Consider the following 18,731-nt stretch of genomic DNA (forward strand, 5'->3'; position numbering starts at 1 on the left):
TGCACAAGATAAAAAACACTTACAAGATGTAAAAGAGGCCAGAGGCCAGTAGAAGGCGCTGAGAGCTCCGAGTGTGTAGCCTGCTTCTTTGACTGACAGCCCTGGTCATGACTTCCGCCCTGTTCCAGTGACATCATGTCCGCATCCGCTCTCCAAGCTGGTCAGCGTGCCTTTTCCCGCCACCCCTGGACACAGATCCAGCCATCCACCGGGCGTATATCCCCACCAGCCATTGGACCGTGTGTGGAGCCTGCAGGGCGGCATAGGAATTGCCAGGACTGATCATATGATGATGGGCATGAACTTTTCTGACATCTTGTAAGTGTTTTTTATCTTGTGTATTAAATGTTTACCATACAATACTACACTTAGTTGGCGCCTCCCCCTCCCTGCTCTTTTAGATAGTTACATATGATCTTTATTATGGAATTTTAAGTCGGTTGAGCTCATGGGTCTCTTGTTTTGTGAAACGAATGTCTCAAGGGAATATTTTATATTTAAAAAAATAAATTACCATATCAGGACCCTAGGTGAGCATACATGCATTTAATTAGCACCCACCTTCGTGTCAGGCAGCACTGAGCACAGGGCTAAGAGTTATATATGTATTATGTAAGAATACACACGCAGCCATAGACAGTATGTCACACATCCACCAGAGACAAGTTTTTAATGGAACGGAAAATCATATTTAAAAGAAGGAATCTCTAGGGAGTGTAATATTCAGAGAATCTGCAGCTGCTTTGAGAACAGATCCAGAAAAGACAAGTTTATCCTCAGAAGTTGGTTAACACATAGGGTGGGGGCCACAGCAGCAGCAGCAAAGGAATGGTATAACACATGAACAGGGAACGTGACAGCCAGCCTGGGTAAACCATAAATGTGTCATGGGGTTGAGGGATGCTATTCCGATGCAAGGGCAAATAAGGAAATTTGTTGCAGCTAGCCAAATTTGGTTTGATTTAACCATGGCTTTCACTGCTAAGGAAGTTTTCTTTTTCTTCTGTAGGCTGTTGTATTTCATCTAAAGCATCCTATCAAATATACTGATTATCACAAGCAGAAATGCAGAAATGATTTGTGTACAAAATATACTGTAGTCTAACATGAGAAGCACTGTATTTCATGGAATGAGGACAAAATGTTATAGAAGCAAGTAAGTCCAATCCTGTGTTTGTTTGTTGCAAAAGCACAGCAAGTTCCCTTAAATTCTCTTTATGTGACATTTACTGTGAGAATGCATCAGAACTAGGCTTTTTTAAGCCAGCTTTTGTGTACTTGATAGTTCAGAATACAAAAAATTAGTCAGCATGGGACAAAGTTTATTTTGTCCCACAGCCCAGTTGACACTTGGGCTATTAACCAATATGTTGGCCTGCAATGGGAGCCTTTTGTCCAGCGCTTGGCTTGACTGCTTTACTGGAACTTTTATAAGACTACAGAGCAGGTACAATATATCCTGTAGTTATTGTGGGCACTTATTGTTTTATGTGGTCGAAAGTAAACATCCATTTTTTAACTTGTTCACTGTTAAGAAAATGTGTTGTTTCCGGCTATTTGGCATTTTCCCATAATGTATGTCAGACTAGTATTTTTTTAATAGCCAATGCAAGACAAATGGTTGTCTATTTTGAAAGTACTTTGGCCAGCAAACTTTTCACAGGGGTGAAGGACCATTGGAGCACTTAACTACCTCTCAGGTTTTTTTAAATTGTTTTGTAATACAGATGCATCACTTTGCTATCACATTTATTGTTTTTATTTAAACATTTTAGGTGGGATAGCAAGTGCTTTAGGCAGATGAGAGTGGTCCTCATAACATAAGAGGTCTCTAGCTTCTTGAAAAATTTCCCTGTGAACAGGTCCCAATCCTTCGTTCTTCTGTGTTGAAGAGCAAAGCAAGTGGAAGTGTCCTGTGTGTTTGATGTGACTGATGGTGAGTATGATAGCAAGCTTCAACACCAGTTAAATGGTTGTAAAGTCATATCTGTGATATACTTTTATCCTCTCTGTTTTAGGAACATATTAAGTACAGTATGTGTGTTAAAAAAAAAAAAAAAATATAATGCTAAATACCTTCTTTACACAGCTCTGCTGTGCAGTCACGTGTCCCCCATCCACTCTCCTTCTCGATCTAAGAGAGTACAGGGGGGGGGGGGTCTGAGATTCCCTTCTTACCTATGAAAGCTAGCAGAGGGAGGTCATGTGACCATACAGCAGGGAAAGAAGGTATTTAGCATTATAGTTTTAAAAAAGCACAAAAACTATACTTAATATGTTCCTAAAACAGAGAGGATAAAAGTATATAATACATGTGACTTTATAACCACTTTGCTAAAGGGGAGAAGCAGCTGCAGCAGAATAATTAATTGGGGCAGGAAGGGAGGGGTGGGGAAGATTTCAGCTTCACACAGACTACACACTATAAAAATGACTTAGAGGGAGGGGGAGATGCAGAGACGCTGAATAAAGAGCAGGAAGATAGAAGGACATAAACTGACCACGCTATCATCTATTAGCAGCCATGATTAGTGTGGTCAGTTCACACAGTGAACACTGGAACCGGCAGGATTAGCCAGGTATTGTAGAACATGGAAAGGGATAAATTACACTACAAAAGCACTGTGCTATATATTGTGCCTTAATTGGATAGAAACATTTTTTTCAACCACTTTAATATTCCAGTAGCTCCCCTCCTATTCTTCTTAGAGAGACCAGCCAGTCTATGGCCAACCAAATTCTAGGACTATCCTGGGAACATCAAAATCACTGTATTTTCTTTGCCGCATTATTTATAAGGTGATTTTGCTATGCATATACACACATAGCGATGTATTAGTGCATCCTTCTTTTCAGATCTTACACACTAGAGTTCTACTAGTAAACAATGTGTTTTCACTCTCCAGGATTTGCTCTGTAGCATGTATATTTAAGTAGTCAGACTATTAGAAGTCTAGGATTTTCCAACACCCTGCACACCTTGGAGTGGCAATCAGGGACCAGAAACATATTGTGACTGGGAACAAGCTTCAAGAAGCTGGATTATATTGGTGCTGATCTCTGGATGGCAGCCAAATTCTCTGGCAGATGTCTGTGGAAGCCTTCTTTACAGCGTCGCTTTACTGACATGGTGTGTAAGATAAACAAGGTGTGCAGGCACTGCTATGTGGCTTTGTTCATACAACATACATACCATAAAGTCAGTGCAGAGTCTCTTTATTATTTTTTTTTTCATTTATTTTTCATGTCTAGTTAAAATGCAGTTAAAGACTCTAAATTCAGACTGGTATGAAAGGGGATATGAAAGAATTAAGGAAATAAGTGCAAAGATTCCATTGATCATAATATTAGCAAATTAGAGCTAAAGGACTTTTTTTTTTTTTTACTGCAGCTTTTGAGAACCCTTGATAAAAGAAGGGCTGAGCAACAGTGACACTGCGAAGGCACCTTGGTAAATGTTCTTATAAACATAATCAAGTTAAGATAGTTAATTAATGGATGCAAACTCTGTGCATAGGTTAGTTGGTCCATGAATCAAGAGTCAGAGGCAGGTTGATAATTAATTTATTTAAATGAGTTAAAGATGGGAGTGTACCCATTAAACTGCAGCCTAGCTTCATTAGTTTTCAATTTTAGAAGAACATTAAAGACCAGTCTTAATTTTCTGAAGGCATGCTAATTGCCCGTGTTTTAATTTCATTCTCAGGGATCTCTTCTATATCTCAGAGCTGACACTAGAGCCCAAGGGCTTGGCTATACAGTGGTGCTAGAATGATAGAACACACCACTTGTAGAACTAAATATGAACTAAATATGCTTGAAATGACTATAATGCAATTCTAATTATTACACAAATGTGTTCTTATTTAATAAAGATAATGCACAGTAAATTTCTTCCTACCTAAAACTCATTAGCAGATTTTCAGACCAGATGCTATCCCAGTTTGTATGTTTGTAATTATAGACATTCAACAGATGTACGCAGGTAGGCAGAGTATGTAAAATGTCTAATTTATCATGTGTTATCATGTATTATATTACAATAAATGATGCACTGTAAATTATAAGGCGTTTAGGATTCTTTTAAGAATACTGTGACCATAAAAAGACATAAAGAAACTGCACCATATACTGTCTAACTAACATACCTTATACAGCATAACAGACCCAAAAGGCAACGTGTAGGAATAGTCAGATTGCATCTGCATGATCGGATCTCTAAAAGCGCAACTCAGACCAAACTTTTTTTTTTGTTAGGAAGGTAAAGAGGCAAACACTTATATTAACCTAACCCCATTTTCTGTAATTCATAATTAATAAAAGTCAAGTCAATGTGAAGGCAAGTATCTTATGTAGCTTAAAGGAATGTACCCCTTGTACCCCTTGTTCTCCTTGTTCTCAAATAAACCTAAAATAGAGCGAAAAAACAAAGTTGGAATTTCTATGTATTGTAAAAGTTTATATTCTTTTTTAACCACCATGTTTATTTAGCCCAACATCAGCACCGAGTCTTCAAAATCTGACCCTTGTGTCCAATAATAATAGATAGAGAAGTTGCCTATACTTATTGTGCAAAAACAAAGAAATATCCCAAATCGGTCTTAACCACTTGCTTACCGGGCACTTAAACCCCCCTCCTATCCAGACCAATTTTCAGCTTTCAGCGCTGACACACTTTGAATGACAATTGCGTGGTCATGCAACACTGTACCCAAATGAAATTTTTATCATTTTTTCCCCACAAATAGAGCTTTATTTTGGTGGCATTTGATCACCTCTGCGGTTTTTATTTTTTGTTAAAAAAATTTAAAAAGACCGAATTTTTAAAAAAAAAAAATTATTTTTTTTTATATTTTGTTATAAAATTTTTTAAAAGGGTAATTTCTCTCCTTCATTGATGTACGCTGATGAGGCGGCACCAATGGGCACTGATAGGTGGCAGTGATGGGCACTGATGGGTGGCAGTGATGGGCACTGATTGGTGGCAATAATGGGCACTGATCTTGTACACTGCTAGGTGGCACTGATTGGCACCACTGGTGGGCATTGTTAGGTGGCAATGGTGGGCATTGATAGGTGGCACTTGTAGGCATTGATAGGTGGCACTTATGGGCATTGATACGTGGCACTGGTGGGCACTGTGGGCACTGTGATGTGGCAATGTCAGGTTGCACTGTCAGTGGGTACTGTTGGCACAATTGAGGCACATATGAGGCATTATTGCCTCCTCCTCTTCGGGACCGATGTCCCTTGCTGCTGAGCCGGCGATCGGCTTTTTTTTCTCCTCGCACTGTCAGCGCGAGGAGAAAAAAAAAACGATCACAGAGCTTTTGTTTTGATCATGTGATCAGCTGTCATTGGCTGACAGCTGATCACATGGTAAGGGGCCGGGACCGGCCCCTTACACAGGTCGGTGATCACCCGAGTCTCAGTGACTCGGTGATCACAGCGCGCTCCACGCGCGCCCTGCAGGGCGCGCGCAGGGCACGTGCACAGGGGAGGCCGTCATATGACGGCCTCCCGGGAATTCAGGTCCGCGCTGTAGCCGTCATTCGGCTATAGCGTGGATGCCAAGCGGTTAACAGAAAAATAATTAAAAGGGATGTCCATTCAGCATTGGATATAGAATAAATGTCCTTAGTCCATTATCTCAAATAGTGTTTTATTAAACTTAAAGTGTAACTCCACTTTTAGGGTGGATTCCCATCAGGATTGCACAGGAACGGGCTGAAATCATACCAGAATGCAGAGAAAGTAGTGCATGCACTGCCTTTAAAAAGCATCCTGCAACAAATCACATGGTACTACTGTGCCATGCAATTTATGTACCCACAAACGCAATGCCGTTAATATTACATTGGCACCCACAGCAGATTGCAAAGGCAGTGCAGTGAATGCGGTGCTGGAAACATGCATGGAACGTGCCTTTCCCACACCACTTTATATAAAATACCTATAAACACAAAGTAGAGTTCGAAGACATTTAAAGAGTGACATACACATCTTAAATTCAGAAAATGCACACAAATTGTAGAAACAAATGGTCTCGTAGCCTTCCTGGCGGTATGATTATGTCAGATTTTTGCGTCTCAAAGCGGTACAATTATTTTGCATAGAAATTTGGCGTTTTATATTGTAGGCCTGTAATTCTTAGCAATAACGCACTTAAATCTGTCCACCAAGAGGATAGTAGATATCCCGGGTATTATGAAGTTTGAAACACAAAATCATAAATTATGAAATAAAAAATAAATATAAATAATTATAAAAAATAATAATATAATAATAATATTAAATTAATTTCCCCACAATTCACTATCGCTCAATTATGCAAGTGTTCTAATTTACTATCGCTGTTTTCTAGCTGGTCTAAAACCACTTTTGACGTAAAGGGACACTTTTTGGTTGCTATGGACAATCTCCAGTTTCCAGGCAGAAAGAACAGTATTTATAATATAAAACTGCATGCAGGGCACTGGACAAAGCACTGGGGACAATAGGGAGGTGAAATAATTTCATACAGTAATGTAATCTGTAAGATTACAGTGTACTGTATGTTTTATGATTTTTCACTTTTTTGAATTTTCCGCCAACGTGCGTCGCGATGCTTGCAGGGAATGGAGCCCGGCACAGAGAGGCTTCGGGCGGAGGACAGAGTCCAAGGATACAGCGGGGGGACATTGCAGGATCCTGGGGACAATGCAATCCTGAGTGTGGCTCTGGGTTACCGCTAATGGTGCTAAAATTTAACCCCAAGCCACACTCGGGAAAACCGCCAGGGAGGTTAAACATATCAGTCATGGAAGGACATGGTTAAAGTGATGTCTATGTAAGGGTCAGTGAGGTGAAAAAAAAAAAAAAAAGGAGTGGAAATGGGGAATACTAGGCTAAACCCTAGTCTATGGAAGAAGTCTCAGTCTCGTCGTGAAGTAGGAGCATGAATCAAGGGTGTAAGAGAAGTTGGAGCAGGTCAGAACGGGGGAGAAAGAAAAGGGAGAGATCATTAGGGGTATAGGAAAGAAGTTCACCCAACTAGTGCTTGCTGGGTTGAGAGATGAGGATAAGGTTATTAGATTGTAAGCTCCTCTGAGTGGGGCCCTCTTAATCCTCTTGTATTGTATTGTAAACTGTATTATCTCCCTTTGTTATTGTAAAGAGCTGTCTAAACTGTTGGCACTATATAAATTCTGTATAATAATAATAATAAGGTAAAAGCTAGACAGGATTGAGGATGAAAAAGATTGCTTAAGTCACTAGCGAAGCAAAATCAGAGCTGCTACAAAACATCATCTGGGGAATCCACATTTCAGAGAATTGTATAAATCGTGTAATTGTGCTGCGAGTTCTTCCAACTGTACCACAGTATTAAACTTGTCGGCCCATTCTCTTATAGTAGGTGGATATGATGATTTCCAGTGTCCGGGCATCGCAGCATGAGCTGTAGTGAGGAAGCAGCAGATGAGCCCTTTCTTGAACCTGGGACCATGGAAAGAAGTCCTATTTGCAGAGTTTTGGGGATTGTGTTGGAAGTTACTTTTGTGTATTATAAAATATAAAATAAAAACACTAATGCGCAACCAAAAATAAAAAATCACTGAGTGGCTGCCAACATAGATAGTGTTCCCTCACAATAAAGGGTAAATATGTAAATGATAATGTGGCGTATACTCAATGGATAAACAACATAAAAACATAAACCACTTTATTCATCTAATTTTTTGGATTTACCACGTTATCATTCTTAAGCATTTATTATTGCCTTCTATATAGAGTTTTGTGGTGTGTTTGCAACTTTTGCACATTTTCCATTATAATTTTTCACCATTTATTTGTACTGATTTAATTCCTTCATGGTGCATTTGCACTTTATGTTGTTTATCCTTTATTGAGTAAGCTCCACATTATCATTTATATACAGTATTTACTTTTGTGTATAAATTCAAAACCGTATCCCAGAATTGCCGCAATAGTGGGCATTTCCACCAAATGTGAGTCATAGTGCCTGGTGAGGCTAAACAGTGCCAGCAATCGTCAGGAATACTTGAAAACATTTTGTGTAAGAGTTGTGAGCAGAGATACCACCTTGTTCGTATTTTAAAGTACCTTTCCTGTTTAGTGCTGGCTAAGGAAAGTTTGTGCATTAAAGGGCAAGATTTACCTATTTCTTCCTGTGAGAAGAAACAGCTAAGCTAATTTTCCCACTCAAGAAAGTACCTGGTTTTCAACTTGGTTTTGCTAGTAATTGCAGAATTAAAAAAAGTGGGAAATCAAGTTAGTAGGGTCCTCCATCAGTAGTCATATTGATTCGCTGTGGGTCTCAGTTGGAAATGTAGTAGCCACTAACCTAGAACTTGCAACTGGTTTTCAGTAAAAAAAAAAAAAGGAAAACCAAAAATATTAAATGCACATTTTTTATCTGCAAAAAAAATTGCATTTATTACTGTTTGTCAAAAGGATATTTATTACTGTTTGCTTAAAGGATAAGTTCACCTTTTGACAAACAGTAATAAATGCAATTTTTTTTGCAGATAAAAAATGTGCATTTATTATTTTTGGTTTTAGGAGCTTGGAAAGCATTGCACCAGCGATCAGCAGATCACTGATGCCATGCTGGTCTCCTGCAGATCTTTCAGTATATCGGCTTGCTCATACCTTGTATACCTTGTATGAGCAAGCCAATACATTCTGACAGGGAGATTCAATTAACTACCACAGCGCTCACAGCGCTGTGGTAGTTCATTGAAAAGTACAAGCCGACAGCTGCAAAGGCTGCTGAACCTTGTAGTTTTCCATTCACAGAGGACTGTGAATGAGTGACGCGGCCAGGTCTTTTTTTTGATTTGTGGCAGCAGACACGGGAAGGGGTTGTGCGGGGGCCGGTGCATTCATAAAATGTTACATTACACCCTGAATATGGGTGTAACATATTATGAAAGGTGAACTTATCCTTTAAGCACCTTCTTTGAGAGAGGCCTCCAAATAGAAGTTATATCGGTAGAGGGTAAACCTGCGGGTAATTTCACTCTCTTTGGGTGAGCAAGTTTATATACTTTATTAAACACCAAGGTTATTTAGTCTAACATCAGCACCTATATATAAAAACATTTAAAGATTGGTACAGGGTCCTTGTGTTCATAAGTAGAAAAAGATCCCTGTACTTATTGTGCAAAAATGACAAAAACAAATAAATATCCCAAATCAATTAATGTTCTAACAAAAATTATCAAAAAGGGATGTCCATCCAACAATGGATATAGAATAAATTTCCCCAGCCCATTATCTTAGATAGCGCTTTATTAAACTTAAAGAGTAACTCTACTTTTGTTGAGAAAAAAAGATCCCCCTTAGGGCTCTTTCACACGGGGGATCCGTATGTCCGTTTTTCATCCTTCCGTTTTCGGATTAAAAACGGACATACATGTATCCCTATGGAGCGTCGGATGTCAGTGGTGACATGTCCGCTGACATCCGACCCGCTCTGATCCGAAAAATGTAACGGATGAAAACCCTACTTTTCCATCTGTTATCGGATCGGGTGACGACGGACTCTACGGTCCGTCATCATCCGATCCCCCATAGGGGAGAGCGGCGCTCTGACAGGTCCGTCGCTGCACAATGTGCAGCGACGGACCTGTCATTTTCCTGCTCAGCGGGGATCGGCAGAGCGATCCCCGCTGAGCAAGCGAGTGTTCACGGGGCGGATCAACACTGATCCACCCCGTGTGAAAGAGCCCTTAGGGTTATCAATGTACATTGCAAGAAATTTTAACCACTTCAGCCCTGGAAGATTTGGCTGCTCAATGACCAGTCCATTTTTTGCGGTTCGGCACTGCGTCGCTTTAACTGACAATTGCGCGGTCGTGGGATGCTGTAACCAAACAAAATTGACTTCTTTTCTTTCCCCACAAATAGAGCTTTCTTTTGGTGGTATTTGATCGCCTCTGTGGTTTTTATTTTTTGCGATATAAACAAAAGAATAGCAACAGTTTTGAAAAAAACACAATGCAGTAAAACTGCGGCGGCTGGTCAGCAAGCAGTTAAAAAGTGTTGTTGGTGAAGGGAAGTTCCTCTTTAAACTATTTACATTTTCCAAGGAAGCAGTGAAGGAGGTTTAAAACAAGCCCTCACTTTCCTCTATAGCTGCTTTTGACATTAAGTTATTTATTCTGTAAAATCCTCAAAGACTCTCCAGAGTTGGGCTTTAGGCGGTTTCTAACAGTTTAGAAACACCTGCTGGTTGTTTGCACTGGAGGGCTGGTAGGCTGCCAAACTATACGAGAGACCTTCAAGTCAAACTGGAACTTTTAATATTACAGGTATAAAAGGGATGCTAGCGTGGCGGTATTAGATGCAGTAGTAAGTGGCAAGTGTGGCCTCTAACTTATAGGTGGTGCACATGTTGCGGGCCAGTCCAGAGACCAGTAATTAACATGGCAGACAACAGTGTTAGTGCATGCATGGAACAGCGTGTGGTGATGAAGTTTCTTGTGAACGAACATGTAAAACCTGCGGATATCTACAGAAGACTTCAAGCACAGTACGGTGGTGAGATGCTCTGCCGCAGTAAGACATTTGAATGGTGTAAACGTTTCAAAGATGGCCGTATGTCCATCAGTGATGATCCCGGCCGTGGTGGTTCCCAGCCTACAGTAGTCATTCCTGTGAACACTCAGCGCGTGGAACAACTAATCCTGGATAATCTATGCCTAACCTGTTGTGAAATTGCACAAGAGACAAATCTTTCTGGGAAACGGTTCCACCTTTTTGGACCCCTAAAAGAGTTCCTCGGAGGTCAGCATTTCAGCACTGATGAAGAAGTGAAACAGGCTGTCCTAGGATAGTTCAGGCGTACTGACAAATCTTTTTATGTCAAAGCTTTCCAGGCATTATTTAAACGCTGGGATAAGTTTATAAATATAGCAGGGGAGTATATTGAAAAACGAATGCAGTTTCCACTCCTTAAAAAGTATTCCTTTTTTTATATAAACTCAAGTCCTGGTTTGAATTGAACGCCCCTCATATTAACCTAGAAAATACAACTTTCTATATTGTGAACTTTGAAAATAAAATTAAAGTGGAACTCCAGTTAATTTTTTTTTCGTACTTCCTCCTGTGTTTAAAAAAAAAAAAAAAATCAATGTTCTACGTACACTCTTCATACTCCGACATTGTCCCCGGCTTCCTCCTTGGTCCAGCCCCAGCAGTCCTCTTTGGACAGAAAGACATTCATTCTTCCCATTTCCTGTGAGCCCAGCCTAGGGGAGTCATCACTCACACAGGCTGGGCTCACAGTACTCCAGGCACACACACATCAGTATTTGAGTGCTGCGCAGTCCTGGAGAAATGCCAATTCCCCACTGGCCCTGGATGAAGCATAGGAAGCTGCCAGACCAGGTAAGAGAAAGAAAAGCTATGTGTATGTTTTTTTTTTTTTCATTTAAAAAATACTGGATAAGGAGGGGCTTCAGGAGGTAGCAGAAGGGGGAGGGAGGGTGTATGTAAGAATTTGAGTTCCAATTTAATTTCTTTACAATGCTTATAGATACAGAGATGGATGAGAGCTTGTGTAAAGTGCTTGTAATGCGTTTTCAAAATCTGTAAATACTTTATTGTTCACTTTAGAAGTATGTAGGTTATTGGCATGTATACCTTTCACACTGGGGCGGGGGCGGCAGCGGTAAAACGGCGCTATTTTTAGCGCCATTTTAACAGCAGTATTTGGCCGCTAGCGGGGCACTTTTACCCCCCCTGCTAGCGGCCGAGAAAGGGTTAAAACCACCGAAAAGCACTGCTGCAGCAGCGCTTTGCCAGCGGTATAGCCGCGCTGCCCCATTGATTTCACTGGGCAGGAGCGATGTATACACCGCTCTAAAGATGCTGCTAGCAGGACTTTTTTTTACTGTCCTGCCAGCGCACCGCTTCAGTGTGAAAGCCCTTGGGGGCTGTTTTTAGCGCTGTAACGCCTGCAAAGCGCCCCAGTGTGAAAGCAGTTTTAAAGGGTGACTCCACTTTCATGGGGAAAAAATAGCAAATAAAGCAATTATAATACAATAATTACAATAATATTTTAATTGAATGTTATTAAAAATGACCTTTCCTTTTCAATCTGCAGCCGCTGTAATTTTCTGAAAATGCAATGCAATATGGCTACCTGGAGTTGTTCTGTACACAGAATGTGACTTAAAATTGAAAAATGCACATTATAGCCAGAGTCAAGACTTAACATAAATGGCCCCTGGGACACTGGAGACATCCCTGTGTACCACAAGGGTGACTACAGGGCAGATACACGGGCGCGCCTATGCCCGGAAGTGCCAGAGCTGTATTTCCTCTCCTCGGGCACAAACAGGACTTGTCAGGCCCTGAGAATACTCGTGAATGGCGGGCCATTCACCTCGCTGGTGCCTGGTATATACTGAAATGCCAGGGAAGCACAAACATCTCGAGTCCCGCCGGAAGGAGCGAGTGACGTCCCGCTTGCGGCGAAAGTTCCGAGCTATGTCCCCAAAAAGAGGATGCAAGGAGGGTGCATGCAAAAGAAAGTATGTATAAAGAAAATATATATGAAAAAAATATATATAAAATATATAAAAATGATATAAAAATGCATAAAAATGAAAATGATCTTAATCTTAAAGCGCTGGGCCAATGGTGCCAAAGTGCCAGACCCCGGAGTATACCCATTTGAACAAAGGTATACCGATAAACTAATAACACAAGCAATACAAATACAATAATGATGATAGTAATAAAAAACTTGGTGATACTGTTGGCAAAATACATATGTGTATGTATGCACAAAAACACACACAATAATGTTGTTAAAACATATATGCATATGCACACACACACACACACACACACATTATATATATAGATCTATAGATCTATATATATATATATATATATATATATATATATATATATATATATATATATGTATATATAAAGGCAACCTACTTGGATGTATAAACCACAGAGGATAAAAAATAAATGAAAATAAATGTAGAAATAATAGAAAAAATACTAATGATGATACTAATGACAATAACTATGATGATAATTGAGAGATAGGCAATGATGGTAGTAGAGATATCCAAAAAGGAATATACAGTATCTCACAAAAGTGAGTACACCCCTCACATTTTTGGAAATATTTTATTATATATTTTTATGTGACAACACTGAAGAAATGACACTTTGCTACAATGTAAAGTAGTGAGTGTACAGCTTGAATAACAGTGTAAATTTGCTATCCCCTCAAAATAACTCAACACACAGCCATTAATATCTAAACTGCTGGCAACAAAAGTGAGTACACCCCTCATCCCTCATTGAGCAAGAATCCGGTAAACAATAATCATGAAAGCCATGGAGCCAACAGAATCAAAAATGGTCAAATGAGATGGATCAGCTTCTGCCCAGAAAACCCACTGCTCCGCCAAACAGCTTTCTCAAAGGAGATAGAGACTGGACTTTTCTTTGCTACAGTACAGTAACAGGTCTTGTCCCTCCCACTGATGAGATCATCTGTCTGCTATTTTGCTGTGATCCTATTGCATTAAATCCTATTATCGTTGGGTTTAGATGTGTTTTGAAATGAATAACGTGAGGTTTCTGATTTAAGTGTTTCAGGCTACTTCAATGTTTCTTAAAGTAGAACTTTTTAGAACTTTGGATAGAGTAAGGGAGGGTTCTAACCCAATTTATATTTTTTTTCCCGCCATCTGTGTCCCGTTGGGGAGATTTCCCTTCACTTCCTGTCCCATAGCCAAACAGGAAGTGAGAAGAAATTCCTACAAATTAAGGGAAATCCTTGGGGACCCCCAGGTCACCAGAACTAGTATGCCCATTAGATTTCCCCTCTATTACTTTTCTGGGAACAACCCAAAATTGGGGATTTTCTTTTATTAGCTAACTAAGTAGTATATAAGGGCACCTGTGTGCTATACCTGGCAGTTATTTATTTTTATTTTATTATTATTTTTTAAATTAAGCCCTACTTTGGCCTGTGATGACAGTCATTAAACAGCAATAAAATCAATATCTAGAAATAAGGTTATATTTAAGGTACCGATTTTCTGTTTTCTTTAAAGATCGAATAAAAATAATATCTTTTATCATGAAGTAATATGAGCACTAAGAAAGAATAATGTTTGAGCAAGCTTCCCAGTTGATGTGTGTGAGGGAACATGTAGCATGTTTTCATTGCTAGCACTATACTTACATATACAGGATATATTTTCTCATTGTGTGTACAGGCTGATCTATAGAAGAGGTCTCTAATCCCACAACAAAAGCTGTTCTGGCCTGGAAAGCTGTTTTTTATGCTCCCATGGGCCCAGCTGCCAGCACAAAATAGTGTTTTCCCATTCTTGTATCCTGAAAGTTAAGTGCATGGAAGGGAGCATGTACCTTATGCAAGGAGAAAGATTTGGCTGTGCGTATTCACAGCTGATGTCTGTTGTGTTCATTCTGCTTTAAGACCTTAGATCTTTTTTTTTTTTTTTTCTTTCCTTCATCACAACTGTGGTGGTTAAAGTGAAAATGCATTTTAAAAAAGCTACAGTACTCCAATCACAACCCTGGCAATTGAATTCTCTCCGGCCCAACTACTCTTACACCATGCTTCAACCTCAAGTTCAGCATATTATAGATCTTTGGCATTACACATTGTCAACACAGCCAAGATGTGCATCTCAGCCTACTGCCGTTCACTCAGCCCCCCAACTATAGTAGACTAGTTCAAACGCATAAATAAGATCGCCGAGATGGAGGAGCTTGTTCACCTAGCAAAAGAGGCACCCACCAAATTTAGGAACACTTGGCCATGCTGGCATCACTTCACGACATCCGATGAATTTGCTACAATTCTCCCCCCCTTTCCAGTAAAGCTCTTTTAAAAAAAAAAAAAAAAGCTACAATGTCTTTATCAGTGCAGTCCTGCCATGCAGCTTTGTAAAAGGCTTTGCCCACCCTATACCTTCACTTTCCTTACTGCAACATGTAGAAGTAAAGGTTGATAATTGTCCACCCAGTTCAGAACCAGGCAGTCTGCCTTTACCACGGTAGCCTGTTAAACTAAAGTTTAAAGGCTGGACTGCACACTTCAGAGCCAGGTGGTTGGTCTGCCTGTTTCTGAGCCAGGCAGTCTCCTTCCTTGGCAGCATGCTAAACTGAAGGTTAAAGTGTTTCTAAAGGAAAGTTTTATTTTATTTGAATTTTTTTAAATAAAAAAATGTTACATGTACCTGCCCTGTGCAATGGTTTTGCGCAGAGCAGCCCCGATCCTCTTCTTTTTAAATCCCCCATGGGTGGTCCTGGTTACTCCCCCCTGCCGAGTGCCCCCCAATAGCATTCCTCTTTCTACGGGGGCACTCCAGCAGCTCCCAAGCAAAGCTTTGTGTGTCCATTCACACATGGAGTGCGGCTCGGCCTCACCCCCATTCTCTCCTCATTGGCTCACTGCCTGTAATTTTCAGCACCGCTGCTGTGTGAGCCACTGAGGAGAGAGAGACCCTGGAGGGCTGCTGTTCTTTTGCACATCGCTGGATCAAACGAGGCCCAGGTAACTATAAGTGGGTGGGGGGGGCAGCTACACCCAGAAGGTATGGATCTTGATGCATAGAATGCATCAATGTAAAAAAAATGTTGAGCCTTTAGAACTACTTTAAAGATTGGTCTACCCACTTCAGAGCAGACAGTCTCTCTCATCCCTGACAGCATGCTGTTATGAAGGTTGATGATGAGTTAGCCCATTTCAGGGCCAGGAAGCCTCCCTCTGACATTTGCTTATTGCCTGTAGAGGTTAGACACGTGGACAGTCCAGGAAGGCACAGCTGTATCCTTGATAAACTTCAAGAGAGAGAAAACATTCAGAAGAAAGTTTGGGTCCATACCAGGAATAGAAACCTGTTTCAGACCCACTTATGTTTTTTTTTTAAACATACTTTATCACCTATGCACTTTAATTCAAAACATAGTTCTCCCCTTCTACCTTACCATGTGCAGAGGATGTTGCTCTCATCTTTTGTAAAGGAATTTGGTGCTGTTACTGCTGCAACTTACAACAAAAACTAAATAGATACAACCTGACATTACGCAAGTTTACTTATGACTGTTGCCCTGACTGAAGTTCTTTGTAATTTCATAGGTATGATTGAATTCAATGAACATGTTTTTTTTCAAGTTCTCTAAGAATTTACCTAGGTAGGTGTGGGAGCACTCGTTTTCCAGTGTATCTGTCCAGTATTATTAGCATTCCATTGCATTTCATCACTCAGAAAAATGTTCACTGTAAAAACCATTGAGTGAAAGGGTTAATATTATTTGTATTAAAACAGCCCACAAGACAAATCCTTATTTACATTTTTGAAAGTCACTGCTCTTGCTTTTTTGTGATGGACACGTCCACTTGAAAAGTACGAATGCCCACTGCCCCTTGACATGACATTTAAGCAGCAGTTTCATCAAAATGTACAAGAAAGTAATGGTTGTTTTAAAATTCTAAAACACAGTACTGTGCATTTATCTTGGTCTTGCCTGCACTTAAAGCTTTTATAAAAGCCTATAAATCCAATGTAACAGTTTGTTACACTTTAATTCTACCATGTATTCTACATTACGGTACAGATAATATGTATTAACTAGGTCATAGATGTTCTATGAAATATAGCTGTATAAATTGTGTTAGAAGAAACAAAAAGGAAGACTGAAGTATGGCATTTGTTGCTATTAAAAGTTAATGCAGCACTTGAATTCACATGAAAGTTCTTTCAATAAATGGACTAAAGGACCAAAGGTTCAAAGGACCCTTCACCAGCTTCTGTGTGTATGGAAAGGCACACCACACCCAAGTGAATCCAAACCGCTTACCAGAAGGGAATGATATATAGGCATATAATCATTAATCACAGGAAATTGTGGTGTCACTTTCCAAATGATACAACGAACGAAAAGGAGGTCCAATCTCCCTAGTGTATAGCCACCAATATATTGAACTCTAAAGCCAGAGTAGATATGATAACCGTTCACCAATTTAGAATTACCCAAATGGAAACAAGAGGCAGCAATAGTGAAGTCCGTAAGGTAAAAAGACAGGAATTTATTGTAGTTCACTTACAGGTATTAGTAGAATACAGTCATCATGATATAAAATAAAATCGTCGGCTCTCAGCGTGCTTGCATCGGGCAGCCTGACATGTTTCGTCCGACAGGATACCAGCAGCGGCATGGCCTATTGACGCAAGCATGCCCATATAAATACTGACCCCAATGATGTTCAACAGCAGGTAATCAAACAGGCATCAACAAATGGAGGTATAATCAATATGTGAAAGGAAACAACAGCTGCGATTATGCAAGGCATCTGTGTCTCCAAACCAGGAAATAAACAATGACGACTTCCGGGGGGCGGATCCCACCCGGGACTCCGCCGGCCGGAAGTGATGTCATTGGAACGCACCGAGACCGTACCTGCACTCCAAAACCCACACAGGATACAGGGAGCAGGGCGGACTCGATGGCAGGTCAGTTATAATCTATAAAAGGAGGGGAAACAATGGGCGTGCTTCCAAAACCGGAAATAAACAGACTATGATCACTTCCGGGAGGCGGATCCCGCCCAGGAAATCGCCGACTCGATGTGATGTCATTGGAGTGCATCACAACCACGTCCGCGTTCCAGACTCTACACAGAGCACAGGAAACAGGGGCGGACCCGATATCAGATCAAAATAAACCGCATGATTTGCTATCAGACCACAAAAAAAGTCCAATCAGCTCCTACATGCTGGAAATCAGTAACAAGAACAATTGGCTGCACAGTTCAATGGGTCAACTCCAAACATCATGTGTATATATAAGAGGGGAGGTAAAATGAAAAAATGGAGGCTCTCCCCACTCGATAACACACGATAAATATAAAAATAAATGAACACTATTAACAATAGTAAAAATTATTCTGACAAATTTTGTGACAAAACATAAAAAAAAAGAAACGTCCCTATAAAATTAGTGGCTAAAATCACTAACTATTAATCAAAAATAAAAGCGCTGCCATGTAGTGTTGAACATGGATATTACATAAGAACTGGCTGTATAGTAAAATTAGCAATTATTAATAAAACAATTCACGTCCCAATCGACGTTCATTCTAAAGGGAGTGTAACATTTGAGGTCATAAATCCAGCGGGTTTCTCTCTCTTGGTCATACTTTCTCGCCAGTGAGAGTTAAATCTATCTATAGCGATAAAAGTGGGTCCAGCTGGAATTTTATTATGACATTCTAAATAATAGCGAGAAACACTATGTTTAGAGAAACCCTTTTTAATGTTCGTTATGTGTTCGTTCACTCTAATGTTCATGGCTCGCATTGTACGTCCAGCATACTGTAGGCCACATGGACAGATCAGTAGATATACCAAATTTAAAGAAGTACACATTATAAAAGTGTGAATATCATATGATCTGCCCGTGACATTGGACTTAAAATGACATATTTTCCTATCTTTGTTTTTATTACAAAGACAGACATTACAATTGCGAAATGGAAAGTAGCCTTTTGATTTTTGAAAAAAGGACACCCTATTGGAAGCGTCTAATATGTTGGGACATATCTGAAGTTTAAGAGGGGGAACCCCTCTAAAAATAACCTGCGGACGATCAGGTATTACCGGACCCAAAATCTTATCGTTTCTTAAAACCCCCCCAATGTTTGGTCATGATCTTTT

At 40.1% G+C, this 18,731-nt stretch overlaps 1 protein-coding gene across 3 annotated transcripts in view; it reads left to right on the forward strand.

The window, feature by feature from the left end:
- COMMD10 (COMM domain containing 10) overlaps positions 1 to 18,731 on the forward strand; it is a 583,600-nt gene that overhangs the window by 177,241 nt on the left and 387,628 nt on the right. Inside the window, exon 6 of one of the 3 annotated variants that reach the window (XM_073624654.1) lies at positions 1,010 to 1,120. The exons of the other annotated variants lie outside the window; for them this stretch is intronic. Within the exon in view, the coding sequence (XP_073480755.1) occupies positions 1,010 to 1,105 (96 nt within the window). The 3' untranslated portion in view covers positions 1,106 to 1,120. Of the gene's footprint in view, positions 1 to 1,009; positions 1,121 to 18,731 lie in introns of those variants that run through there. 3 annotated transcript variants of the gene reach the window in all.

The sequence above is a fragment of the Aquarana catesbeiana genome, linkage group LG01, assembly GCF_042186555.1.
Source record: "Aquarana catesbeiana isolate 2022-GZ linkage group LG01, ASM4218655v1, whole genome shotgun sequence".
NCBI lineage: Eukaryota > Metazoa > Chordata > Amphibia > Anura > Ranidae > Aquarana > Aquarana catesbeiana.